The 27,715-nt window shown below is 45.7% G+C and overlaps 1 protein-coding gene across 1 annotated transcript; it reads right to left on the bottom strand.

Moving 5' to 3' along the window:
- On the bottom strand, positions 1 to 27,289 carry LOC132587358 (myeloperoxidase-like). Its single transcript, XM_060259635.1, has 12 exons — positions 27,214 to 27,289; positions 26,326 to 26,422; positions 24,188 to 24,363; positions 23,099 to 23,222; positions 21,787 to 21,916; positions 20,192 to 20,395; positions 19,331 to 19,646; positions 18,575 to 18,735; positions 15,954 to 16,206; positions 8,823 to 8,993; positions 3,374 to 3,611; positions 1 to 230 (listed from the first exon to the last, which is right to left on the bottom strand). The coding sequence occupies exons 1-12, from the start codon at positions 27,287 to 27,289 to the stop codon at positions 11 to 13; spliced, it is 2,166 nt and encodes a 721-aa protein (XP_060115618.1). The 3' UTR covers positions 1 to 10.
- Positions 27,290 to 27,715: the final 426 nt, after the last annotated feature.

Below are 27,715 nucleotides of genomic sequence, written 5' to 3' on the forward strand. Positions count from 1 at the left end.
CCTGTTCTCTTCATTTCATGCCAACATCATTCTCTTCTTTCCAAGCTGACAAATCAAGTCCCATGACTTGTGTGCAGTTCACAAAATCTCTGGGATACTGGTTCCTCTTGAAAATGTCCATGGGCACCTCTTTGATGTGTGTGTTGTCACAAATAATGCGAGATAATGACAAACCGCTAACAACATGGCGTTGCTGAGGAGTGAAAACACCAGGGTTCTCCCACCAGAATCTGCAAGCGAAGAAAGCACAGCAGAGGGGAAAGAGGGAAAGGTTAATGGACTTTACACTCTGACCAATTTCCCACTCACCTTGTTTCAGTCTCGTTGCTCCTTTTTCCTGTGGGGCTGCTGCTGGATTTCGCACAAGCTGCCCTGAGCCGGCAAATTGCCCCGCCTCTTTTCAAGTTCCCTCCGAGGCAGATAGAAACTAGTTTTCAGAGGATTCTGCCTGCTGTGGAGGGAACTTGAAGAGAGGTAGAGCAACTCGCTGGTCCGGGGCAGTTTGTGTGAAATCCAGCAGCAGCCCTGCGGAGAAGAGGAGAGTGAGAGCGGTGTAAGGTTAGTGAGAAATCAGTCTCTCTTTTTTCTTAACATGTATAGCTTATTCCACTGCTAATCGTAGAGAAGACCAGCGGCAGAGGGCACTTGAGCTGTGGCTGATAGGCATGCGCCAGCCTCAACTTTCTGAGATGGCTCCAAACTTGAGTTGCACTTATATCTTCCCACTTATGTTTGATGCTTATGGGTTAGAAGCTTTTCCAAAATCTGCAAGCAAAAACAAGCGCACCAGATCCAGAATACCACCCCAAATACCAAATCCTGCAATGCAAAGAACAGCACTGTATTTAAAGTGCTGTCATCTTGAAAAACAACCAGGTGACTAGTACTGGTGATTGTTAGGAGATGGGCAGATGTGGCACATTCTGTTCTTAAAACGTTCTACAAATTAAGCCCACTCAGGAAATATCCCCTTGTGGAAAACAGGAAAGGAAAGGTCCCCTGTGCAAGCACCAGTCGTTTCTGACTCTGGGGTGACGTTGCTTTCACAACGTTTTCACGGCAGACTTTTTACAGGGTGGTTTGCCATTGCCTTCCCCAGTCATCTACACTTTCCCCCAGCAAGCTGGGTACTTATTTTACCGACCTCAGAAGGATGGAAAGCTGAGTCAACCTCGAGCCGGCTACCTGAAAATGGAAAACAGGATGCCTGCACTATTTGGAGGAGCTTTCATGCAACATTATGCTCACTATGAGCGTGACCTGAGATGAACTTCAAAATGCTGGAATCTCAAATGTCTTCAAAAATCACCTGAATGAGAAAGGTGGACTATAAATGAAGTGAATAAGTAAGTCCCGCCCCACTTGTTGATCCTGGAGGGCCAATGAACACGACACGGAGGCCAAGTCCTTCCCCAGTGTTGCCTCCTGACACCAGTTTTCAGAAGTCAACTGCTGTTGGATATGGACATTCCTTTTAATCACTAACCACTGAGGGGCCTCTCCTCCCAATAACTCTCTGCTACTGGTCGTCATAACATCCAGTAGCAGTGAATTCCATCACTTACTTATTTTTTTGCATGAAGAAGTAGTTCCATTGGACTGTCCTGAATCTATTGCCCATCTACTTCACTGAGCGGCCATGAATAGGAGAGAGAATTCTCTCTATTCACTTTCTCCACACTGCATAGTTTTCCAAGTTAGAAGTATGAGAGAAATCTAATAGGGGACCTCTCTCCTTCTACAATCCTCTTCCAGGTTTCTACAACCTTTGGGTAATCTTTTTTTTAAACAATTTTATTTTTAATTAAACAAAAGAACTATTTACAATACAAATTAGGTAGGCATAATGGCCAAAGAGCAGGGGTGGCCAATGGTAGCTCTCCAGATGTTTTTGCCTACAACTCCCATCAGTCCCAGCCATTGGCCATGCTGGCTGGGGCTGATGGGAGTTGTAGGCAAAAAACATCTGGAGAGCTATCGTTGGCCATCCCTGCCATAAAGTCCACTCTCCACAGCAGCCATTTTCTCCACAGGATCTCTGTTGTCTGGAGATCAGTTGTAATTCCAGGAGACTTCCAGGTTGCTCCATGCCTAGTTCATCAGACTATGGAGGGGAGCAGTGTTCCCTCTAAGCTGAGTTAGTGTGAGCTAAGCTCACAAGTTTTTAGTCTCTGGCTCACACATTTTTGTCTTAGCTCAGGAAAGATGGCCTCAGAGCACACTAATTTATGCACTAGCCCAATCACTCATTCACAACTTTAATGCCAGTAACTCATGAAGTTGAATTTTTGCTCACAAGACTCCACAGCTTAGAGGGAGCATTGCAGGGGAGACTTTTTCTTTCAGTTAATTCACTCCCCCCCCCCCGCATAACTGAGAATCCTCTAAAGTATACAGCAACCCCAATCTTGTCAGTGGGCACCCTTGGTTTTGCAGCTTTCATAAATTGCATATAGCTTATTTTAAGCGGCATCCTATTATGCAATTTCTGTACCCCTGGATGTGCCATGTCAATACTTTTGCTCTGCTTCAGCTCTCTCTGATGGTTCCAGACTTCTAAAATCCCAATGCACTGGTTATCGAATGTTCCATTGTGCTGATCACACTGGCTCGCTATATGTAATCCACCTTGAGTGCCTGTGAGAAAGTTTATTTATTTATTCTATTCATACCCCCCACCCCACCCCAGCAAAGCAGGCTCAGGGCGGATTGCATCCAATACTAAAAATACAAAATAATTCAGTAGATTAAAAGCAATTAAAATGTAAATAACAGTAGCCATCAGTCAGGGGACAATGAACCCAGCTGGAGCTGCAGGGTAATGAGCTTCTTAAGAGCTAGACCAGAGAGAGCAGGGGTGTCAAACTCATTTGTTACGAGGGCCAGATCTGACATAAATGAGACTTTGTCGGGCTGGGCCATGTGTGTCATAAAATATAATGCCAAGCAGTAGAGATATAAACTTTATAAAGGACACAGTCAAACACAAAGATTTTTAAAAACTTAAAATAAGAGCTGGCAAAGCAAACTCTCCCTCCTCCCGCCTTCCTCCCCAAGGGAGGAGCCTCACCCAATGGAAAAAAAATAATTTTGCTGTGTAGCTCCTGTGTGATTGAGCTAGCTTAGCAAAGCAAGCTGTTAAGCGGAAGGAAGGAAGAGCGAGGGAGAAGGAAGCAGAAGACAGCCAGTTGCTCGGGGGCCTGATTTGGCCCCCAGGCTGCATGTTTGACGCCCCTGAGATAGAGAGAGAAGCTGCAGTAAGGGAGGCCAACTTGAGGAGATTCTAAATAATTTTTTTGAAAAACAAATAAGTGGACGAAGCCGCCAAGTTTAGTGATATTAACAGATTTAAGAGACTTGGAAGTCAACCTACCGGTCGCCATCTCGGGTGTTTCGAAACTGCTTCCCAATGAGACAGGCAAGGAGAGGGCCCACCCTTCCATTGGGAACAAAGGGTTCGGCCATTGCCCCAATCCAGATGTCGATATTGTCTGGTGTCCCATAAAGTTCAGTGAACTTCTTTGCCAGTGTAGGGTTGTGCATCACAACAGCAAGTTCAGTCTCGTTGTGTGGTTCAGAGAGGCCACAAAACCGCCTCCAGGCATTGTAACCTGTGAGAAGAAAGTGACTGTTATTCTAGCCCTTATCCAGATGCTGAGTGCATCGGAAGCAACAGTAGCCAGGTATAGATTAGAAGAGGAGAGAGTCAGGCCAATTCCCCACTAGCCTTGCTGCGATCTTGCACTTCTTTTTCCCTCAGTGCTCCTGCCCGATTTTGCACACGCTGCCTTGGAGCTGCAACTTGCCCCACCTCTTTCCCAAGTTCTCTCCACAGCTTCAAAATCTGGTTTTCAGAGAGTCCTACAGCCCCAGAGAGAACTTGGGAAAGAGGCAGGGCACGTTGCAGCTTCGCAGCTGTGTGTGCAAAGTCAGACAGAAGCACCACAGGAAAAAAGAGTGTGAGGCTGCGGCAAGGCTAGTGGGGAATTGGCCTCAGTCTCCTAGACCTTAGAAGACTGTATAGAAAGGGGATTTGAGCTGGTATGGGGGGGGGGGGTTGCCCCCTACTTTATAAGGAATATTTTTCGAATCTTCCTTTCACTGAGTTTTCAGGATTCCTGAAAAATTAACAGGTTGATGGGAAATCATAAGGGTTTTACCCCTAATACCACATTTCCTGGTTTTATCTAAAACCCAAAGTGGAGCATAATGGAAACTGTGCTCAGATATTGATCAGAAGAACATTAAGACTGTGAAAGGTAATGCCAAATCTGAGAGAAAAATCCCCTACCCTCAATAGGATTGCCAAGTCTAATTTAAGAAATATCTGGGGACTTTGGGGGAGGAGCCAGGAGACATTGGGGTGGAGCCACTACAAAGGGAGTTCTGGCCATCAAGTTTAAAGGGACTGCACATCTTTTAAAATGCCTTCCTTCCAAAGGAAATAATGAAGGATAGAGGCACATTCTTTGGGGGCTCATAGAATTGGCCCCCCTGGTCCAATTCTTCTGAAATTTGGGTTGTATTTTGGGGAGCGGAACTGGATGCTATACTGAAAATTTGGTGCCTCTTCCTCAAAAAACAGACCCCCTCCCCAATTCCCAGATACCTGCGGGTCAATTATCCATTATTTCCTATGGAATAAGTCTCCACAGGGAATAATTGAGTTCCCAGCAGACATTTCCCTCCCCTCCCCCTACTTTCTGATGACCCTGAAGTGAGGGGAGGGCCTCCAAACCAGGGGATCCCCTGCCCCCACCTGGGGATTGAATACAATCCGAGAGAGGTCACTATAATGGATAACACAACAAAAAAAATGCAAGCTAGTGATCAATTTACTAAGATAGGAATGCTTTTTTACAGTATTCATCATTCCATCCACGTACTTTGAAAAAGAATATACCATATGGCCAGTTTGTAAGGTTGAGAAGAAATAGTACCCTAATGTCTGATTATCTTGAGGATAGTGATAAATTGGCATCTCATTTTGTTGGTAGAGGCTATCCAGAAAAAGATGTTAGGATGGCTAGAAAAAGGGCTGCTAATCTAGATAGAAAACAGAATCCCAGGATGAGAAATACTAGATTACAATGGGGACTAGAATTTAGCAGATTGTCTAGCAGAACTTGTATTGTGGTAAGGAAGCATTGGCACATTGTAAGTGATATTGGAGGTTGTGAAATGCCACCACAAATAGGATTGCATCACACTTATTCCATTAGGGATAAATTGGTAAGATCTAGAAAATACCAATCAGTCAATCATACCCTTAAAGGGCACTTTGCTTGTAAAAGGTATGCAATTTGTCATTTATCTATGAATGTCAAAGAGTACTATTTTGCTGAAAAGACTAGACCATTTGTTCTAAATCATTACTCTACATGTGCTACCCGCTGTGTTGTGTATTTGATCATCTGTGGGTGTGGCCTAAGGTATGTTGGCAGCACTACTCGAGCCCTTAAAGTACGTATTCTGGAACACAGGAGCAGACTTAGGAACCATGTGATTGAAGCTCCTATGGTCAGCCATTTTATGCAAAAGAATCATGACTATGAAGATTTTTGTTTTTTCACCTTATACAAATATGAACAAACGGATAGAAATGAAGACGTGCACAAGATTCTGCTGCAAAAAGAGGCATACTGGATACACCAGTTGAATTGCATTTCTCCATATGGACTGAATATGACCAATGATTTGACATGCTTTTTATGAATGGTCTTCTTTATAATATTATGAGTGCTGTGCATAATTTGCCTATGCGATAACATATTTTTGTATAAATTATGGGATTTGACATTCTCTGAATGGAATATTTTGTGTGTTGTATCTGCTGTGATATAGTTTGTGGTGTTTGTGTCTTTTAGCATGTTGCATTAGAAATATGTTACTTTACCTTTAAGAGGTTTGTGTAATGGCAGCTGTAAATGAGATGTTTGCCTTTTTAAACATGTTAGTTGCACCATTAGGGTGCGCAAGAAGCCACATACTGAGCTGTAGCCGATGTGAAATTGATGCTGGAGACGCTCTGCGTCCCTTTTTAAAAAAAATTGTGTAAAGAATCTATATAATTGAATCAATATATAAGTATGATATATTTTTTCACTGGAAGAGGGTTGGTGGTGTCTGAATGTCCTTCTGATATTTTTGTATAATATTTTCTTTTTGTTAGTGGTCCCAGGTCTGATGAAGACTGGAAAGAAACAAGTACTTAATCAATTGGCTTGTCACCACACTTCTTTGGGACTTGAATATACATGTTTTGGACATTTGGACTGATTTCTATATACTTAGTAAATTGGTCATTAGCTTGCATTTTTTGTTGTGTTACCCACCTGGGGATCGGCAACCCTAATCCTCAAACAGCCAAGGGTCCTCTGATCCCTCAACCAAATCTGCCTCCTATCCTTGTTTCCCCTGCTGCCCAAAATCCCTCTAGGAACAGCGGATGGTTTCTTCAAATCACTCCTCAAAGCCCACCTTTTCTAGGAAGTCATTGGCATAACCCTTTCTCTACTGCAGTTAAGCCAAAATCCCTGTAACATGAATGAATTACATACATTTATTTATTCATTCAGGATATTTCTGTGCTTCCTCTTCAGAGTTCTACTGAAGGCAGTTTACAAGTAAAACTAGGCCACAATATTCAAAGCAAGCCATTAAAAATAAGCCATTGGGACACAAATAGCATGAAAAACTATTCATGAAACAGAGGGCTTTCCTACATTTTCAGGGGGGATGTCTGTTCCCCGTGTGTTCTAGTGGTCAATTTTATGTTACACCAGTTTATGTCCAATATAAAAACCTGCAGTTTAGGGAACAGATTGGATTTTGTCCCAACAAGTCTACAATGGACCACTGTATATTTCTTAACCATCTGATAGAGAAATACAGTAGTAGAGGTGGAAGAAGGCTGTTTGCGGCCTTCCTTGATTTAAAAGGGGCATTTGACTCTATTCCCAGGGATCTTCTCTATTCCCAGGGATCTTCTCTGGAACAAATTGGACATCATGGGTCTGGATAAATGCCTATTTTTTCTTATTTGTAAAATGTATTCCCTTAATAGCTGTCAAGTGTGATATAACGACCTAGGGTGTTAACTTCAAAGATCATTTCTAATCGGGGAGTCAAACAGGGTTGTATTCTAGCCCCTTATTTGTTTAATTTTTCCTGAATGATCTGGCTCCCTCTCTAAATGCTATTGATGGTCATTCCCCTAAACTTGGGCCTTCCGTTATCCCTTTATTGCTCTACACTAATGATGCAGTTGTACTGTCATATTCGCAGAAGGGCCTCAAGTGCCTGTTACTCGCTTTTACTTCATACTGCGAGACAAATTTCCTGTCTATAAACTATGTAAAATCCAAAATTATAATATTTTCAAAGTCCTGGAAACCACAAAGCTGGTGCCTCAAGGGAAATAATATTGAACAGGTGAAATCTTTCAAATACTTGGGGGTCTTTTTCCAATATAATCATAAACCAGTATAATATTGAATGGACCACAGAAGGGAGCAAAACATGTGCGGAACAGGGGGGGAAAACAAAGAAATGGGAACATACGAGCTAGGAAAATAAGAATGTGGAATAGCCTTGAAGTAGACCATTTAAAAAGCAGGTACCTTAAAACCTGTGGTGCCTAAAAGAAAGTGCAGTCAGCACCAGGTAAGCCTCTAGGGGGGGCAGCCTTCCAGAGGTGAGGTGCCAGCACAGAAAAGGCCCCGTCTCCAGCAGGGGCACAGACAGCAGGGCTTGACAGGCAGATCTTAGCTGGCAGGCTAAATAGTACAGGAAGGTTGTCTGTCTCCCTTGTCTCCTCCTGACCAGGAGAGAGAGAAAGATTCCACACGTAGGGACTCTGAAAGAAAGAATGGCTCTATGGTTTGTGGGTTGGGTGGGCTGCCTTTGATGACGCTTTGGGATGGCACTAGGGGTGGAATCCTAGCAGGAGCTCCTTTGCATATTAGGCCACACACCCCTGATGTAGCCCGTCCTCCAGAAGCTTAAAATAATAATAATAATAATAATAATAATAATAATAATAATAATAATAATAATAATAATAATAATAATAATAATAATAATAATAATAATAATATAAATTTATTTTTGTATCCCGCCCTCCCCCACCAAAGGCAGGCTCAGGGCGGCTTACAAAGAGCCTTATAAGCTCTGGGTGGCACTGTCTTCCCCACATTCTTCCTTCCTTCTTATCTCCTCAACAATTATATCCATAAAGAGATATTACAGTAAAATCAAATTTGTACAATCTATGCATGCTCTCCCTCTCTCCTCCCAATGGAGCTCTGTCTAAACTGTTGTCCTGGAACTAGGGCTGCCAAGCCCCCAGTCCAGGCGGGGGTTCCCGCACCCAGGAGGCTCCCAACCCACCAGCCCACATTGAGCCGGTGAGGGGAACCTCCCCTGACGTCACCCAGAAGTGATGTCATCACAACAGCGACGTCACGTGGTGACCACTCTAGGCGTTTCTGGGAAAACTCCTTCTGGGAAAGCTCTAGCCATCTGGGAGGGAAAACTCTATGGTATAATAGGTACCATAGAGGTTTTCTCTCCAAATGGCTAGAGCTTCTGGGGAAACCATAGAATTTTCCCTGAAACCCCTAAAGTCGCTGGCGCGTTGACGTCACTTCTGGGTGACGCCATTGCGTTGCACATGCAAAAGTCCCCTGCTGGCCAACGCTGGGGACTTGGCAACCCTACCTGGAACTTAACATTTGGGGGACTGGGTTGATGTGTGCAAAACAGTGTGATGACAAAAGGACCAGACCAAAGCATGAAAGACTGATAAGGATCTCTTCTACCAGGCAAGCCGTGATCTCTTCCCCGTTGCAGGTTCAGAGATGCCAGATCAAGGCCTATTCCTTCCACCTGCTCAAAAAGCCGATCTTGGAGCTCCTTAACCATCATTTGGTTCTGCTTCATCAGCTTGGAGTGGCCGACTAGGAAACCACGGAGAAGAGGGTCGATGCCCCCTGAAGCAGAGAGGAAACAGAGGCTGAAGTTAGCTTCATTGGTCCATAGCAAAATCCAGAAGCGAAAGTATGTAATCCATTTTTATTTTTGTTATTTTTTACCATCAAGTCACAGTCAACTTATAGCAAACCCATGGGGCTTGTAAAGCATGAGATGTCCAGAGATGGTTTGTCATTGCCTGCTTCCAAACAGCCACCCTGGACCTCCTTGGTGGCCTCCCATCCAAATACAGACCAGGGCCAACCCTGCTTGACTTCTAAAATTGGACAAGATCAAGTTCACTTAGGACACAGCTATGAATAATAATAATAATAATAATAATAATAATAATAATAATAATAATAATAATAATAATAATAATAATAATAATAATAATAATAAGATGATGATGATGATGATGATGATGATGATGATGATGATGATGATGATGATGATGATGATGATGATGATGATGATGATGATGATGATGATATTGGATTTATATCCCGCCCTTCACTCTGAATCTCAGAGTCTCAGAGCGGCTCACAATCTCCTTCTTCAAGGCCATTCCAGCAGGTGCAAGTGGAGGAATGGGGAATCAAATCCGGTTCTCCCAGATAAGAGTCCGCACATTTAACCACTACACCAAACTGGCTCAATGAAAGCACAATGGCTAAATGAAACCACCTTGAATACCTAGGGTTGCCTGATCTAGGGTTGGGAAATGCCTGGAGATTTTGGGCATCAAGCCTGAAGAGGGTAGGGTTTGGGGAAGAAAGGGATTTCAGTGTGTTATAGAATCCCAAAGCAGCTGTTTTCTCCAGGTGAACTGGTCTCTATCACCTGCAGATCCCTTGTAATTCTAGGAGACCTCCAGACACCACTTGGAGGTTTTTATTGGGGCCAAGCAAAAATAACACAAAACACTACGCAGGTTTTCAAGTCCTCCAGAACTCTTCATCATGCTGGATCTTTTTTTGAGAGAGAGAAAGAGGAAGAAGCTCTTTCAGGCCCTGATCTCTTGTGTGTATAAAACCAGGCAGATTGCGACAGACAATCGATTGTATCCAGACAAAATTGTCCATCAGCAGGATGGATCTTCCCCTGTCACACACACCCCCCCCACCAGTGCAAACCAGGGATATCAATAAAGTGTTGCCCCGGATATATCAGGGACCTAGAGGAATGCCAGCAGTCCTGTGGCACAGAGTGGTAAAGCCGCAGTACTGCAGTCCTAAGCTCTATTCATGATCTGAGCTCCATCCCGGCAAAAGCTGGGTTCAGGTAGCCAGCTCAGGGTTGACTCAGCCTTCCAGTTTGGTGTAGTGATTAAGTGCGCGGACTCTTATCTGGGAGAACCGGGTTTGATTCCCCACTCCTCCAATTGTACCTGCTGGAATGGCCTTGGGTCAGCCATAGCTCCGGCAGAGGTTGTCCTTGAAAGGGCTGCTGCTGTGAGAGTCCTCTCAGCCCCACCCACCTCACAGGGTGTCTGTTGTTGGGGAGGAAGATAAAGGAGATTGTGAGCCACTCTGAGACTCTGAGATTCGGAGTGGAGGGCAGGATATAAATCCATTATCATCTTCTTATTCCATCCTTCTGAGGTCAGTAAAATGAGTACCTAGCTTGCTGGGGGGGGGGAGTGTAGATGATTGGGGAAGGCAATGGCAAACCATCCTGTAAAAAGTCTGCCATGAAAATGCTGTGACACGACATCACCCCAGAGTCGGAAATGACTGGTGCTTGCACAGGGGAGTACCTTTACCTTTTTAGAGGATGGCTGGGGGTGGGAGTGGGGAGGGGGTGGTTCTAGAGTTGAACAGCGGTGTGGCGGAACCGGCCCGATTCTGCCTTCAGACCCGGTCCCGTCAGCTCCCTATGGAGTCGCCAACTCCTGGAGGGAGCTATTTCTCCTCCTGCCCCTTGGGCTCGCTGCCACCACCTGCTCAGTCCCGGGGTTCGGATTGAGAGGAACAGGACTCCCAATCCCCCTCTCCAGCTGTGAGGCCAGGCCTCAAGGTCCTCTGCCACCCTGCACTTGGGTTTCACAGAGACCTCAGCGCTTCTTTGGGGCACCCCTGGAGGATTGGCACCTTATCCAACTGCATGCCTTCCCCCTTCCCCGGGGCCCCCTTCTCAAAAACAGCGTGGTCTAAAGCGGTCTGGGGATCTAGGTGGTACAGAGATTGATTGCCAGCATTTAAACAGTAAAAATATATTTATTTAAAAAGAGAAAAAGATAGGAAAAGAAAAACAAACCCAAAAACAGTTGCCTTTAAAAAGTTAGCACCGCACAGCAAAGCACAGCAAACAGCATAACAAAATAAAGGTGGTTTTTAAACGCATCGTATTGTCCCTGGTCTATACTTGATCTGCCTAAGAAAATGACTTACTTTGTCTGCCTGCCTGGGGGCCCCCAGGCAGGAGCCTCCATTGCTCACCACATGCTTGCTCGAGCTCCAGTTCAAATCTGCTTCTCTTCCTGCCTAACACATGCAAGGAACAACAGCACTTCCTGCCTCTCTAGGAGACTTTCCCCCTAGCGTTGTTGGTTTGGCTCTGGAAGGGAGGGGGGGAGTGAGGGGAAGGCTACAAAGCCTGCTGAATGGATTTACTGATCCCTGCCTTTTTGGATGAAGCACCAACACTCTCAGATGGCGTTTCTCCACACGTCCCCCTCCTTAAATTCTGAGCCGGAGGGGTTGCCTCCTACAGAGGTGACCCCGTAGCAGAATCCAAACAAACAAGGAGAAACCCGTTAACCAAAATATTTCACAAACATTCAGGTATTTCTCCAATAATACACAAAGTCCCACAACCTGGGTGTCCATGTCCTTTCTGGACAAGTCGCACTGCTGCAGTCGGAAGGAATGTCCAGTCTTTAAGATGTACTCCTCTATTTCCCAGGACCACCTCTGGAGTTTGGTGCTCTCCCTCCGTTGCTGCTGTTGCTGGGGTGAGTGGCCCATCAAAGGAGGGAATTCCTGGCCCCACATATGAGGTTGGAAACTGCCCAGTTCCCACACAGTTGCTTCTTTATCCCTCATTGGTGGAATGTTCCCTCTGTCCACTCTGACCTCCCAGAAACCCACCTCTGGGGCCCCAAACAATTGCTGTCCCAGCTTCTTTTTGTCTCCTTCCTTCCTACCTCTCTGCAACACCATGGACCTTGCAGAGACTGGCTGTGGTGCATCCACCTGCACCACTTGAACTGCCTTTCCCATTTTCTCCATAGCTACCACATAAGTAGCATCGCCCAGGTCATCCACAATCACATGGGGTCCCCCCCATTCCACTTTCCATTCACCAGTATGAAGGGGCAGGAAATCCATCACCCTATCCCCTGTCTCAGCTTCTGAGAACTCCACTTTCTGGTCCCTTGCCAACTCACACAGTGGTTCCAGCCTCGGGTCACTTTGAACCTCAGACAGGAACATTTCTGGCTCCCCCAGACTTCCTATCATCTGTTCCTTCAAGCCACCCCTAGTCCCACTGTTTCCAGAACACTCAGCCAAAGTTTGATCTGGGTTCTCCGCCCCCTCAGTTGGTTTTTCAGTGTCAGCCAACTGAGCTCCTTCCTGCCTGGAACGCTCCACAGCATCCTGCTGCCCTTGTGGAAATTGGCACCCCTCTTCCCATTGGGCACACCCTCCTGCAGGGTTTGAGACAGACTGGTCCTCCCCCTCCCTGGTTGGTGGTGAGGTGGCTTCCCTAACGTTGCCTTCCTCCCCCCACCTTCCCCTGAGGGTTTGGCTTGGGGTCTCAGTCCCCTCGGTTGGTTTTTCAGCACTACCCAACTGACCCCCTTCCTGCCTGGAAGGTTCCACAGCTTCCCAGGATTCCTGTCTGCCCTGCTTCAAGACGACCTGTTTTGAGAGCGTCTCGGACGATCCCACTTCCTGATCCACAGCTACTTGGTGAACCGGTTCCCACCTAAGGCCGCTCCGGACCCCCTTCTGGAACCGCTCCCGTTCCCCCAAGCCTTCAGCTATGTGCTCCTCTGAGCCCACATTAGCCTTGCTGCTCTCAGAACCTCCTGTGAAATCTCCACCCTCCACCTCGGTCTCTTCAGGATGCACATCCCTTACGCTAGACAGGTTCCCTTCCTCGCTAGGAACATCCACAGCCTCTTGCTGCACTTGGGGAAAGCTACACCCCTCTTCCCCTTGGGAACACCCTACTCCAGGGCTTGAGACAGGCTGGTCCTCCCCCTCCTGGGTGACTGCCCTCTCTTCGTCCTCAGTAACCTGGGCTATTTCCCCCTCCCTGGTTGGTGGTGAGGTGGCTTCCTTAAAGTTGCCTTCCCCCTCCCACTTTCCCCTGGGGGTTTGGCTGCGGGGTACAGCCTTGATAGAGTACTGGCCAACCACCAAATCCCGGCCCAATAACATTGGAACTGTTTGTTCCTTCATTACCCCACATTCAGGATAGGATTTACCTTCTTGTGGAGCCAAACCCCTGAACTGCTTTCGGGAGTGGTCTGGCCCCAGTTTAAACCTTTTAAATACAGTGGCTTTATAGCCTGCAAAAGTTATCCCCCCATCTTCCATAGGCATGCTGTGATAGATGGCTGAGAGTTCTCCAGTCAGGTTGCTACAGAGGTAAGACATATAGTCCTCCTCTGCAATCCCCCACTGTTTGGCTGCCCTCTCAAAGTTGGAGAGGTATATGGAGGGGTCTTCTCCCTCTTGGTACACTGCAAAGTCCTTGGGGGTGACTTGGATCTCTTTGCTTAGTTCAGCTTCCAGACGTAGCACCTCCAGCTCATGGCGACGTTGCTCTTCCTGTTCCCGTCTGCGGATCTCTGCTTGTCTCAGCTCTCTCTCTCTTTGTCTTTCCTCCCTCTCTCGTTCCTCCTGTCTGCGGACTGCATCCCTCTCTGCTTGTCGTTCCTCTCTCTCTCGTTCCTCCTGTCTGCGCTCTTGGTACGCCTTGGTACGGATTCTTGCCAGTTCCAACCGTAGCCGCAAGAGTTCTTCTGACTGGGTGGGAAACACTTTTGCAAGTGCCCCTGCATGCTGATGATACTCCAACAGGAGGTCTTTCATATCTACTACAGTCATGTTGTCACACTCCAGCTTGTGCCTTGCACACTCTTCTTGGAGCTGTGGCTTTGTCATCTTCAGGATTTCCAGCATCTTAGCACGCTCCATCCTAACTAGCTAAACTTTCCCTACTCCAGTTGACCCGAAAATAAAACAAAACCGCTGTTGCTTCCTCTGGGTGCTTGCACGCATCAAAAACCAAAAATGCCTGGCCAATCAAGTTCTCTGTTTGTTCTTATCCCACCGCTGCCGCCAAGTGTGGCGGAACCGGCCCGATTCTGCCTTCAGACCCGGTCCCGTCAGCTCCCTATGGAGTCGCCAACTCCTGGAGGGAGCTATTTCTCCTCCTGCCCCTTGGGCTCGCTGCCACCACCTGCTCAGTCCCGGGGTTCGGATTGAGAGGAACAGGACTCCCAATCCCCCTCTCCAGCTGTGAGGCCAGGCCTCAAGGTCCTCTGCCACCCTGCACTTGGGTTTCACAGAGACCTCAGCGCTTCTTTGGGGCACCCCTGGAGGATTGGCACCTTATCCAACTGCATGCCTTCCCCCTTCCCCGGGGCCCCCTTCTCAAAAACAGCGTGGTCTAAAGCGGTCTGGGGATCTAGGTGGTACAGAGATTGATTGCCAGCATTTAAACAGTAAAAATATATTTATTTAAAAAGAGAAAAAGATAGGAAAAGAAAAACAAACCCAAAAACAGTTGCCTTTAAAAAGTTAGCACCGCACAGCAAAGCACAGCAAACAGCATAACAAAATAAAGGTGGTTTTTAAACGCATCGTATTGTCCCTGGTCTATACTTGATCTGCCTAAGAAAATGACTTACTTTGTCTGCCTGCCTGGGGGCCCCCAGGCAGGAGCCTCCATTGCTCACCACATGCTTGCTCGAGCTCCAGTTCAAATCTGCTTCTCTTCCTGCCTAACACATGCAAGGAACAACAGCACTTCCTGCCTCTCTAGGAGACTTTCCCCCTAGCGTTGTTGGTTTGGCTCTGGAAGGGAGGGGGGGAGTGAGGGGAAGGCTACAAAGCCTGCTGAATGGATTTACTGATCCCTGCCTTTTTGGATGAAGCACCAACACTCTCAGATGGCGTTTCTCCACAAGCGGGATCAGTGCAAACTGCTAATTGAATGTGTTCCTAACCCCATAGGTATGAAGCCATACATATTGAAAGTGTTGTGTCAGTGTTATATCAGGATTTATTACTGATTGACTGATTTTTCAGGGGGAAACAGATCTGCACTTTGTTTAATCATCTTCTACAGGACCAAGAATAGAATGCATTCTGAACCTCTTATAGAATCATAGAGTTGGACCTCCAGGATCATCTAATCCAACCCCCTGCACAATGCAGGAAACCCATGAATACCTACCCCAAATTCACAGAATCTTCATCACTGTCAGATGGCCATCCAGCCTCTGTTTAAAAACCTCCAAGGAAAGAGAGCCCACCACCTCCCGAGGAAGCCTGTTCCACTGAGGAATTGCTCTAACAGTCACGAAGTTCTTCCTAATGTTGAGCCAGAAACTTTTTTGATTTGATTTCAACCCATTGGTTGTGGTCCTACCTTCTGGGGCCATAGAAAACAGCTCCACAGCATCCTCCATATGACAGCCCTTCAAGTACTTGAAGATGGTGATCATATCACCTCTCAGCTGCCTCCTCTCCAGGCTAAACATGCCCAGCTCCTTCAACCTTTCCTCATAGGACTTGGTCTCCAAACCTCTCACCATCTTTGTCACCCTCATCTAGACCCATTCCAGCTTGTCTATATCCTTCTTAAAATGTGGTGCTCAAAACTGAACACAATATTCCAGGTGAGGTCTTACCAGAGCAGAGTAAAGTGATACTATCACATCACATGATCTTCATTCTTATTTTGTAAGGAGGAGGTCTGCTGCACTTCAACAACCAAGGCAAAAAGTCCACACTCACCTTCCCGGATGATTCTCCATGAAGCACAGAAGGTGAGATGAAGTGGTACATAGGAATAAGGAACCAGGGGTCTGAAGTCTTCACCCAAACGGGACACCAAGGGTGGGATGGAACTGTGGCCAAATCGGAAGGCAAGGGAGAACACGTTTGCCACGGTGGAATCCACAGAGTCGTTATAGCCCTCGTACAATGGCAACTGTTTATTAAATTCATCGCCCAGTAAGAGCGGCATATAGTCTCGGAATGTGACCACCTGCGATGGAACCCAGAAGGTATTGTTAAAGTTATGCTGCTCCATTCATGGTGCTTTTCAGAGTAACATAAGGAAAGAACTAGAGAGAAATCTCTCCCCTGAGGAGCTCGCAATCTAAAACTTGGATGATGAGGTGAAACATGAGAGGTGAGAGAGGGCGGGTGAGGGGCGGCGACGCGGAAGATGGCGGACGCTTGAAGCAGTGGCTCCCGGCTCACAGTCCCTTCCTGCTTCTCCCGCTCCCGTTCCCAACCATTTCTTTCACCTGGCATGGGCAAACGAACTGCAGGGAACACCAAGGCAGCCAAGAAAACTCCTGCGAAAGCCACACCGACGCAGCAGGTATTAAACTTTCTTCCAACGAGCCCCGGGCCCTTACCTCTCTCTGAAATGGCGTCCAGCCCTTCCCCCGGCCCTGCTCAGGAAGAGGGCTCTCTATTAACGACCCAAACATTTCAAGAGGCGATTTCACGCTTGGAGGTCTCAATAGGGGTCACAATGGGGGAAAAGATCAGCAAAGCTATTACCCCCTTGCAATTAGAACTAAAAAAAATTAATGAAACACTTTCAGCAGTCACTCAAACTGCAGACTCAGCGCTGGAAATGGCTACGGTGGCCCATGAGGCTGTACAAGCCCTGCAAAGCTCAGACTTATGGCTCCATGAGAAGGTGCTTTACCTGGATAACAGATTAAGGGCTGCCAACCTGAAATTTAGATGCCTGCCAGAACAGGCGGAAGAGAATCAGGAGGTAAAAACCTTCTTAGCCTCGTGGCTTGCTTCAGCCCTCCACCTCCAAGATGGAGTCACCCCTCTTATTGATTCTGCCTACCGTCTGGGGGCATTACAGCCCAAGTCAAAAGACTTTTCAAGAGACATACTTGCCACGGTTCCAGACTCCAGGACCAGAACCCTGATTTTACAGAGAGCCCGATCTGAAGAGGGTCTACTCTACAAGGGCAAAAAGATCTTGGTTCTAGCTGATCTTTCACCAGAAACCCTGCAGCATAGGAAAGAAATGAAGCTGATTCTAAATTCACTATTTGAACACAAAATACGCTTTCGCTGGGCTTCTCCTATCCAGATACTGGTTGTTCACTAGGGCCTTCGGCTAACAGCTTCTGTTATCTCCTTAAACTGTGATCTCCTTAAACAACTAAACATTGACTCTCCTTCATCTCCTGACTCAGGTGGGGCTACTTCATCTCGTTCAACTAACCCACCATTTTCTTTCAAGCCAAGAAGACGACGCTGACTTCTTCATGGACGTTCAGTTCACCTCCTGTTACTTCCATCTCCTGCTACTGAACAGTCGTATTTGCACTGCCCATGCCATCTTGTTCTGGTTTAAGGGAGCGGGGTTTTTCTTTCCTCTTATTATGTCACATTGTTAAGGGAACAGCTGGGATGTTCCTTCCTTTTGCTCCCTTCATATTAGATTGTATATTTCTTATATACTGAGTAAAGTTGCATTGTTTCCTGGTAGGAAACAATGAACAGTTTGGTAAGATTTATGTTGTTAATATTGTTGATTTGTTTTTTCAAAGGGAAAAGGTACCTTTTACTGGTGTTTATTTATGGCCCTCTTCAGACGGTGCCTTTTGACCAGCACTGGTATGTCCTGGTATATTCTGGCCACGACCCTCGAACTCAGTGGATCCCTTTAGCGGTGTTTAGGTTTTTGGAAATTTTTACATTTATACTGAAAAGTGTTTTGTGTTTGTTCAATTTGGTTCAGATCCATACCAAGCCTACGCTAAATATCTGGCAATTTGGCTTCCCATTCTGGAAAAGCTTGACACCAATCCATTTTATGCTAACTCTTATTCTAAAAATAAAATGTATAAGGATTTCCTGTTGTTATAAAATTTGTTTTTTAACAAGTTAATTTCAAGTTACTTAAAGGGTATTATATCTTCCTTTTTCCTTTCCCTGATCTTATTTTATTTTTAAATACTGTGTTATAACAACTATAATTATTATTACCTTCTGTTTGTATTTTGTTTATTTTGTTTTTTAAATGTTGTTGTTTTTGCTCTGTATTTTGTCTATTAAGCTTACGACGTTATCTCTGTTAATTTTCACGGTAAACTTCTTGTGTTATGGATTGTAAGCTACTTTTATACCTCAATAAAAATGTTTAACTTGGGGAAAAAAAAGAGAGAGAGGGAAAAGAGATGTCATGTCAGAGTGTCAGGAGAGGTCTATGAGCCAATGCAGCTACATATAAAAATGTGGGAGGGTGGAGGGGGAAAGGTTCATGGGAGCAAGAGCCTCTCTGCCCATGTTCATTGGATGGCATGCACAGATAAGATTTCTGAGGAAAACAAAGGCAGAAGAGCCCTTCGGGTTGGGAGGAAGGCAAATACCTGATTCACAGCTCCGATGATCTTCCGGACCTCTTGATAGAGCTTGTCTCCTTCCCAGTGGGGGTTCAGTTCCTTCAGCTCCATTGCCAGGCGGTTGTGTTCCCGGATAAGCAATGTGTGGATAGCAGTCAGTCCCAGATTTTCAGTCACTCGCTTGTCCCCTGCAAAATTAATCTACAGGTCACACACAATCCTTTCTCTTTTTGCATTTCCCCCCAAATTCTAAGGAGTCGCCAAACTAGAAAGCAAAAAGAAATGCTCTTTTCCACCATATCCCCACTTGACCAGTGTGGTGTAGTAGCCAGAGGGAAAGACTAGGATCTATGATATCTTGGTTTGAATCTCCACTCTGCCATGAAAGTTTGCTGGGTGAGCCTGGGCCAGTCCCACACTCTCAACTTAACCTACCTTACAGGTTGTTGTGAGGATAAAATGGAGGGCAGGAAAATGATGTAAGTCTCTTTGAGTTGGTCCTCACTAGGGAGGAAGGCAAGGTATATAAAAGATGGGCGAGTGGGATTCAGTGTATGCTATTGATGCTAATCAGGCCTCGGATTCAGCAGGAGCTTACAGGAGCACAGCTCCTGAACCTTTCTGAGAGTTCCACCTCCTCCTTCCCACCTTGTCCATTGAATAGTAGGTGCAGCTGCATAACAATCCCTGAATGAGCTCCACCACCTATTTTTCTACAAAACGACCCCTGATGCTAATGTTCGTGTTTAAAAACCAAACCATAATGACCTGGCCAAGACATACCTGCTATAAAACAAGGGATGTTGTCTGTCTTGTTTGTGTACAGACAGAGACTTTTGGAATTGTTCTCAAAGGGCAGCAGCCCGAGCCCTCCATCTGTGAAGTTCTGGTTGAGTGCCATCAAGCCCAGAGAGTTTGTTCTATTCTGCAGACTCCTAGCCAAAGGATCTTCACTCCCATACACCATGCTTGCATCCAGGTATGAGGTGATTCCGTTGATCTGTTCACGGACTAATGTCATGGGATTACACACCGGGGCAGTCCGAATGAAAGGCATGCAGACTCCCGGCTCGCGTAGTCGTGGATCCCCAGGAGGAAACTGTTGAAAACGGTAAGATTGCACTGAATTAAAGCATGTCACCTGTACAGATGGGCTGACATTGCACACTAAAAGTGGCTGAACTGTCATAGCTGTCTGCTCAAGAAGACATAACACATCATTCTTCACCTACAGTGGATGAGCCCAGTTCACACCTAGTGTTCCACCTAGCAAACATATGGAGCATAAGGCCAAATACTGCATTCATTCATTCATTCATTCATTTCCTGTTCTTCTCGTCTAATAGCCATGTCACACAGCTGAAAATAAGGCATTTAGAGTACCTTACAATAAAAACTAAGAAACAGCAAAAACAAAACATTGAGTTACTAAGACTTAAAGTGGCAAATAAAAGTTTATTTTTAAATGGTAATCATCTTCTATAAAAATAAATTGCAAAACTGCTCCAGGGATTAGGCAGAAAGTAAGTTGGGTTGGTGACATCACAGTCATCACCCAATAGGCATCCTCCAGTTTCTACCATGGTTTCATCAATATATATATTCCTTCCCTCTGAGAACTGATAATGTAGAAATGTTGGTTACCGTAATAGGAAAGCATGGAGGCTCATATTTGCAATTGGTGCCACAGTGAGATTCTTTATCTTCAACATTGGTGGGTGTCATAGGTGCAAAATCCATGTCATGGTCAACCCACTGGCCCCAGTGAATGAAAGCCCGGGAGCGTTCCTGGTCATCTGTGATATTCTCATTGGCAGTGGCAATGATCTCATTGGAAACTTCCCGCACCTGTGAAGAAGGACCCAAGAGCCATCAAATCTGGTCCTGGAGCCAATGAAAGAAGCCCAATCCAACCTCAGCAGCGAAGCACAGAAAAATCAGATGTTTTCTTTTGATATATGACATTTACACCCTACTGGCACTTTGGGTCTTCATTATATGTGGATAGGACAGCAAATTTCAGGTAGGTAGACATGTCAGTCTGTAGCAGAACAAAAGCAGCACCTTAAAGACTAACTCAGTTTCCCAGGGAATAAGCTTTCATGAGTAAAAATCTCACTTCATTGGTCTTTAAGGGGCTGCTGGCCTAGAATTTTCTTGTATGACAGCCAGGACCCATAAAATGGCTGTTTGCTGAGCCACATTATTGGACCCTCCCAGGGCTTTTTTTGTAGAAAACCCCAGCAGGAACTCATTTGCATATTAGGCCACACACACCCAGAAACCAAGCCAGCTGGAACTGCATTCCTTTGGGTTCCTGCTCAAAAAAAGCTGTAGACCCTCCAACCCAGTTTTGTCTACTTCAGCCACCTGGTCCTGATTCTATTCCTGTTGTCTCTCTTCATGTTTTGATTTAAAATATTTGTTTTCCACTACCAGGGTGTGTGAGTGAAAGACACAACATAATCATTTTAATGAGGCTTCTGGTTTTCTGACTGCAGGAAGAATAAATATATCCTAAAGGCATCGAACACCAGATTTCCCAAATCCAGGGCTTTTTTTGAGCAGGAACGCACAGGAATGCAGTTCTGGCTGGCTTAGTGTCAGGGGGATGGCCTAATAAGTAAATGAATTCCTGCAGATCTGGATTGCAGTCTGCCATACAACCTTACTCCAGGCTATAGTCCACACTCTTTCCTCGAGCTTTTTGATACCACTTAACTTGTGATGGTTTCATAATGAAAAGCAGGGCTTATTTTGAGCAGGAACACACAGGACACAGAGTTCTGGCTGGCTTGGCATCCAGGGGTGTGGTCTAATATGCAAATGAGTTCCTGCTGGGCTGTTTCTACAAAGATGCCCTGTGTGGAACAATGGGGTGCCATCGGGGTGTGTGGCCTAATATGCAAATTAGTTCCTGCTGGGCTTTTTCTACCAAAAAAGCCCTGGTGAAAGGGAAATGTGTACTGTGACTCGACCTTATTTTGAATAGTTCAGTTTCATTGACATTGATTTGACATTTTTATTTAAAACGTTTGAAAGTCACTTTGGGAATGTTTGAAAGCGAAAGTGTATGGTATAATTTTTTAAAAATGTACAAATAAATAAAATTATTCTGGAGTTTGCTTCAAGGAAGTCCAAGGATCTCTTACAATGCCCCCTAAGCAGAATTCCACCTCTCTGACCCCATTGATTTCTGTGCTAATTCTGCTTAGGATGACCTTGTTTTAAGCACTTACCAGTGGGAGAGGATGCCCATTATAAAGTTTCCCCTCAGTGAGGCCCCGGGGAAGAGACTTGCCATCCTCGTATTCTGCTGGTAGCCAGCGGGCATAGCCGTGGTTGGATGCTCCATAGTGTGGATGTTTCCTAGAATAAAAAAGGGAGGGAATTTAGTTTGAAAGGTTTTTCCTTACTTATCCCTCTTCCCTACAGGCCGTGAAGCTCTGCCCAAGGCTGAGGTAGAAAGGTTGTCATGAAGATCTAGAGCCTTCTCAGTGACCATGCCCAGTTATGACAATCCCTACCCAAGGAGGTTCACCTGCCATCTTGTCTGTTGGCTTTTAAGAGGACAAGAAGAAACTCTTTCAGAGAGCACGGAACTCGTTTAAGCATTATAGCCACCTTGAGCCACAAGGAAAGGTGAAGTACAAATGTTTTAATAAATTAATAAATAAATAGTAGACTGCTTTTGGCTCTTTTGCGTTGTTGTAGGAGGAACAGGGAAAACTAGGCCTGGTCATAGAGCTGCCAACTCCAAGTGGGGAAATTCCTAGAGATCTGAGGGTGGAGTTTGGGGAGGCAAAAGAACTCAGCAGCAGGGATGTGATACCATAGTAGAGGTCATACTCCACAGCTTCCATTTTCTCCAGGGGACCTTATGTCTGGAGATCTGTTGTCATTCTGAGAGACCTACAGGCCTCATCATGAGGGATGGCAACCCATGGTCATTACCAGGGATGGCGAGCTTAGGAAGGAGGCTCATGATGAGTAGGCATCCTGAGGCATCAGATGCTGAAGGGCCCTTCCTGTAGCAGCTCATCATTCATTGTTTGGTGGGGCAGGAGGGAAAGCCTTTGGAGCTGAGCAGCAGCTATAAGCCATATATTTAGGTGTCTCTGTGGCATGGTGGGTGAGGGAGATGAATAGGGCTTAGGGTTGCCAAGTCCAATTTAAGAAATATCTGGGGACTTTGGGAGTGGAGCTAGGGGACATTGGGAGTGGGACCAGGAGCAAGGTTGTGACAAGCATAATTGAACTCCAAAGGGAGTCCTGGCCATCACATTTAAAGGGACCGCACACCTTTTAAATGCCTTCCCTCTATTGGAAATAATGAAGGATAGGGGCATCTTCTTTTGGGGCTCATAGAATTGGACTCCCTGGTTCATTTTTGGAAAAAAACAACTTGCTATGGGAATCAGGCTTCACAGGGAAAACGCACGTGTCCCAGCTCTACCACTTCAGACTGATTTCCTGCCCAGGTGCATTTCACTGTAAAAATAAAACCACGGCAAGTCCTAATTGTGAGTCTCATATGCCACATCTCCCTACCTGTTGTTACATTCTCCAGTGATAGTCCGGTAAGTGCTGTTCTCTGGACATCTCATAGGCCGGGTGAGATAGTCACATCCAGTGGCTTTGGAGATAATTTCCTTCTGGGTGTTGCTGAGTATATCTAAATGATCAATCAGAAGTCAATGTTGCCAGCTTCTTCCTTTTACTTGGAAAAGGATACTTGGCATTTGTGACTTATAAAGGTTACTTCTGTAACCCTTTTTGAAATTGCTAATAAGATTTAAGTATACAATTTTCCTGATTTTACTCCTCTAGCTTAGGGTTCCCCAACCTTTTTGAGTCTGTGGGCACCTCTGGAATTGTGGCCAATGCAACCACAAAATGGCTGCCAGAGGAGGTGAAGCCAGTCATAAAATAGCACGGAGCGAGGTAATGTAGAACTCTAACAGCAGCTTATTAACATTTCAGGCAGAAACTCTTTTTAACAGGATGCCTTTTAATCTGCCCAGCCAATCAGAAGCTAAAAGCATTTGGTGGGTGCCAGGAAAGGTGTTGGCAGGTGCCATGGCACCCAAAGGCAACACACTGGAGTCTCCTAGTACAGCTAATTCAAATCACTCAGATTATGTGTTTCATAGACAGGTGGGGCACCAATATTTTAAATAAATTTAGCATACATGTTGCGTTGCTATGTTCTTTGTATTCAGGGCTTTTTTGTAGAAAAAGCCCAACAGGGACTCATTTGCATATTAGGCCACACACCCCTGACATCACCATTGTTTCCCACAAGGCTTTTTTGGTAGAAAAAGCCCAGAAGGACTCCTTTGCATATTAAGCCACACACCCTGAAGCCAAGCCAGGCAGAAGTGTGTTCCTGCTCTAAAAAAGCCTTGTGTGTATTTATTAATGACTTGTGATTTTTTTTCCACCCATGCTGCTTCAGCAACATGAAAAGAGGTAGCATATAAACTCTCCAAATAAACCAACATAGAAGGGTTTCCTCCTTGCCTGAATTCCATATTGCTTTGCTGAAGCACAGCTTTTTTGTGTGCAGCAGAGGTTAATTCTTAAGGTTCTGATTTTAAAAATCATTAGTGAAAACTTTCACTGAATTCACCATAATACCTGTGATGTTGAACCGCTGATGCAAAGATTTCTCCAGGTTTTTTTTGAGGAGGCTGAAAACCGTCTCCTCGTAAGCCGCAGAGCGAATTGCACTCCTGGTCTGTGCCACAGGCTCCTTTAAATGTTTCAGGAAGTCTGATGGGCTGGCGTGGACTTTTTTCAAGTCTTCCTTTGCTCTGAAAAAAGGAGGAGACAGGAACATAAGAGGAACCTGTCTGAATCAGATCAGGGGTCCATGGCCAACCATTGCCCTGGACTTACTAACAAACAGGCTTAGAGACCAAGGCCTCCTGCTGATGTTGCATTCCTACCCGGCTGTCAACCTCCAGGTGGTGACTGGAGATCCCCTGGTATTTCATCTGCTCTCTAGGTGATGCCACGACAGAGATCAGTTCAGCTGGAGAAAACAGCTGCTTTGGAAAGTGGACTCCATGGCATTATACTCAGTTGAAGTCCCTCCTCTCCCCAAACCCTGCCCTCCTCAGACTTGACTCCCCAAATCTCCAGGTATTTCCCAGTCTGGAGCTGGCAGCCCTACTCCTAACACTGGAATAATTAAAGGGACCATGAGAGCCAGTTTGGTGTAGTGATTAAGTGCGTGGACTCTTATCTGGGAGAACCGGGTTTGATTCCCCACTCCTCCACTTGTAGCTGCTGGAATGGCTTTGGGTTAGCCATAACTATCACAGGAGTTGTCCTTGAAAGGGCTGCTGCTGTCAGAGCCCTCTCAGCCCCACACACATCACAGGGTGTCTGTTGTGGGAGGAGAAGATATAGGAGATTGTAAGCCACTTTGAGTCTCTGATTCAGAGAGAAGGGTGGAGTATAAATCTGCAGTTTTCTTCTTGGACACAGAACAATACTAAACATACAACCTCACCTTGAAATGTGCCCCAAACAGCTATGTGTACTAATACTGATTACAAAAAACAAAATCAATAAATACAAGCAGGGCTTTTTTGGTAGGAAAAGTCCAGCAGGTACTCATTTGCATATCAGGCATTACCTCTTGCATCACCATTGTTTTACATAGGGATTTTTTGTAGAAAAAGCTCAGAAGTGGCTCATTTGCACCCCCTGAAGCCAAGCCTGCCGGAACTCCGTTCCTGTGCGTCCCTGCTCAAAAAAAGCCCTGAATGCAAGAACTTGTGGACACTCAATGAAATTGCTGAGTAGTCGGGTTAGAACTAGGGTTGCCAAGTCCAATTCAAGAAATATCTGGGGACTTTGGGGGTGGAGCCAGGAGACACTGGGGGAGTTCTGGCTATCACATTTAAAGGGACAGCACACCTTTTTCCTTCTTCCTTCCATAGGAAACAATGAAGGATAGGGGCACCTTCTTTTGGGGCTCATAGAATTGGACCCTCTAGTCCAATCATTTTGAAACTTAGGGGGTACTTTGGGGAGAGGCACTAGAGACTATACTGAAAATTTAGTGCCTCTACCTCAAAAAACAGCTCCCCCAAAGCCCCTGAAACCTCCAGATCAATTTCCCATTATACCCTATGAGAATTGATCTCCACATAGGGAATAATGAAGTGCTCAGCAGACGTTTCCCACTCCCCTCCGTTTCTGGTGACTCTGAAGTGAGGGATTGGCCTCTCTACTCATGAGTTGCTGCCAACTTCTTCCAAGTAACACAGACACCCCATCCCATGAGGAAGCCTTTCCAATCGGAGACTGAAGCCTCCGGAGGGGAAAAATCACATGGTGGCTTTGGGGGCAGGGCTGCCCCCGCTGGCCAGCTGACGAGGAGGGGAGGAGCCTGGGATAGTGGAAGAACCCCCGCTGGGACCTGGGGATTGGAAAGCCTAGTCAGAACAGAAAAAAGGAAGTACTTCTTCACCCAAAGGGTGATTAACACATGGAACTCACTGCCACGGGAGGTGGTGGGAGCTACGAGCATTGACAGCTTCAAGAGGGGATTGGATCAACATATGGAGCAGAGGTCCATCAGTGGCTATTAGTCACAAGGTATATGAAAGTCTCTGTCTGGGGAAAGTGATGCTCTCTACATTCTTGGTGCTTAGGGGGGCAACAGTGTCCTGGCCCCACTGAGGGCTCCAGAAGGCATCCAGCGTAGCACTGGTGCCATATAATAAACCTCTTTCACACATCTTCCTGATAAGGAACCTCACCTCTCCCGAGAGAACTTGTATGCTTCGTCCACCATCTGCTTGGCATCTTGAATGCTGCTCAAAACAGTCAGAATGTCCAATACCTCAGAAGCAGCAACTTCAAAAGAGAAGAGGGATAGAAACCTGAGATTAGTTTGTAGCAGCACTGCAGAGGGAAAATGTTGGCAATATTTCATGGCAGCACTTTCACAAACCAGGAATCCTTGGGTCAAAATCTAATCTCTGCTAGAAGCCTAGGCTGCTTGTACATGAGGATTTTCCCCTCTCATGGAAAGAAGGGAGCTCCAGCATTAAGGGGAAATGTGTATATTGATGTAATTATGATTTCATTTGTAATCTGCCTTTCTCTCCAATGAAAATGCAAAGTGGCTTACATTATTCTCCTCCATTTTATCCTCACCACAGCCCTGTAAGGTAGGCTAGACAGAAAGCATGTGATTGGTCCACAGTTACCCAGCAAGCCTCCTTGGCAGAATGGAGATTCAAACCTGGATTTCCCAGGTCCCTAATCTGACACTCTAGCCACTACACCAAAGATGGCCTGTGGTTCATTCAAACATATTGTGCGGCTCTCAAAGCTCCCACTGCCCCATCAGATGGCTTAGAGAAGGCAGTTCTCTCTTTAAATCAGTTCTCCAAGCCAAACCACCTACTTCTTTGGGAAGCTGAATAAACTCTTCCCCCAGTCCAAAAAGGTATCTCAGCTTTGTTGTTCTTCCCTTCAAAACTGTTTCCCTGAAAAGCCAAGCTGATTTATGAAAAATTGCTTTTACTCACATGCTTTTGTTGTAGTTGTTTTTAAAGCAATTATTCCAAGAGATCTTTATCGAAAACCCACAACAAATACTATACAACCATGAAAAGATAAGAAAAAAATGGGGAAATTACCATCTGGCAAACATCTGGATGATGGCAAGAGAGTCAAGGCCACCGAAAGGCCCAGAAATGTGACGATTTGCTTCATCTCTGGAAATAAAAAGACCAAAAAACATAAAGGGTTTGGACAGTTAAGCTGCAATCCCCAGCCCATTTGGTAGCCACTTTTAACTAAGTGGGGCTATGCATTAAGGGAATGCTGGTCTGTTTGTCTGGAGGCTTTCTGGATCCTGCTCCGTTATTGGGAAATGCAAATAATTGCCTTTGCTTTGAACTGAAAAGCTGCCATCTGTACTTCTATAGAAGAGTTAATAAAGAAACCACAGGTGTAATTGATCTAATCAAAGGGAAGTTTAATAAAGTCCTTTAACATATTTATATAAGCGATGGAATGGAAGATAAAGATGCCAGCAGGTTGACTTTGTGAGCAACACAGGGGAAGCCAATCTCAGCAAGTCAACAGTAAGCGGAAGCAAGACCGCGTGCGGAACCATCGTGTGCTGGGATATAGCCA

This window comes from Heteronotia binoei, chromosome 18 (genome assembly GCF_032191835.1).
Source record: "Heteronotia binoei isolate CCM8104 ecotype False Entrance Well chromosome 18, APGP_CSIRO_Hbin_v1, whole genome shotgun sequence".
NCBI lineage: Eukaryota > Metazoa > Chordata > Lepidosauria > Squamata > Gekkonidae > Heteronotia > Heteronotia binoei.

Excerpts from the sequence above, each read along its gene's own strand:
- LOC132587358 (XM_060259635.1), bottom strand. The coding sequence starts at position 27,289 with ATGAAGCAAATCGTCACATTTCTGGGCCTTTCGGTGGCCTTGACTCTC. Across the intron at positions 16,207-18,574 it reads TCATCGGAGCTGTGAATCAG|GTGGTCACATTCCGAGACTA; the intron begins GTATTTGCCTTC and ends GTTCCATCGCAG. Across the intron at positions 231-3,373 it reads AACACCCGAGATGGCGACCG|ATTCTGGTGGGAGAACCCTG; the intron begins GTAGGTTGACTT and ends CTTCGCTTGCAG.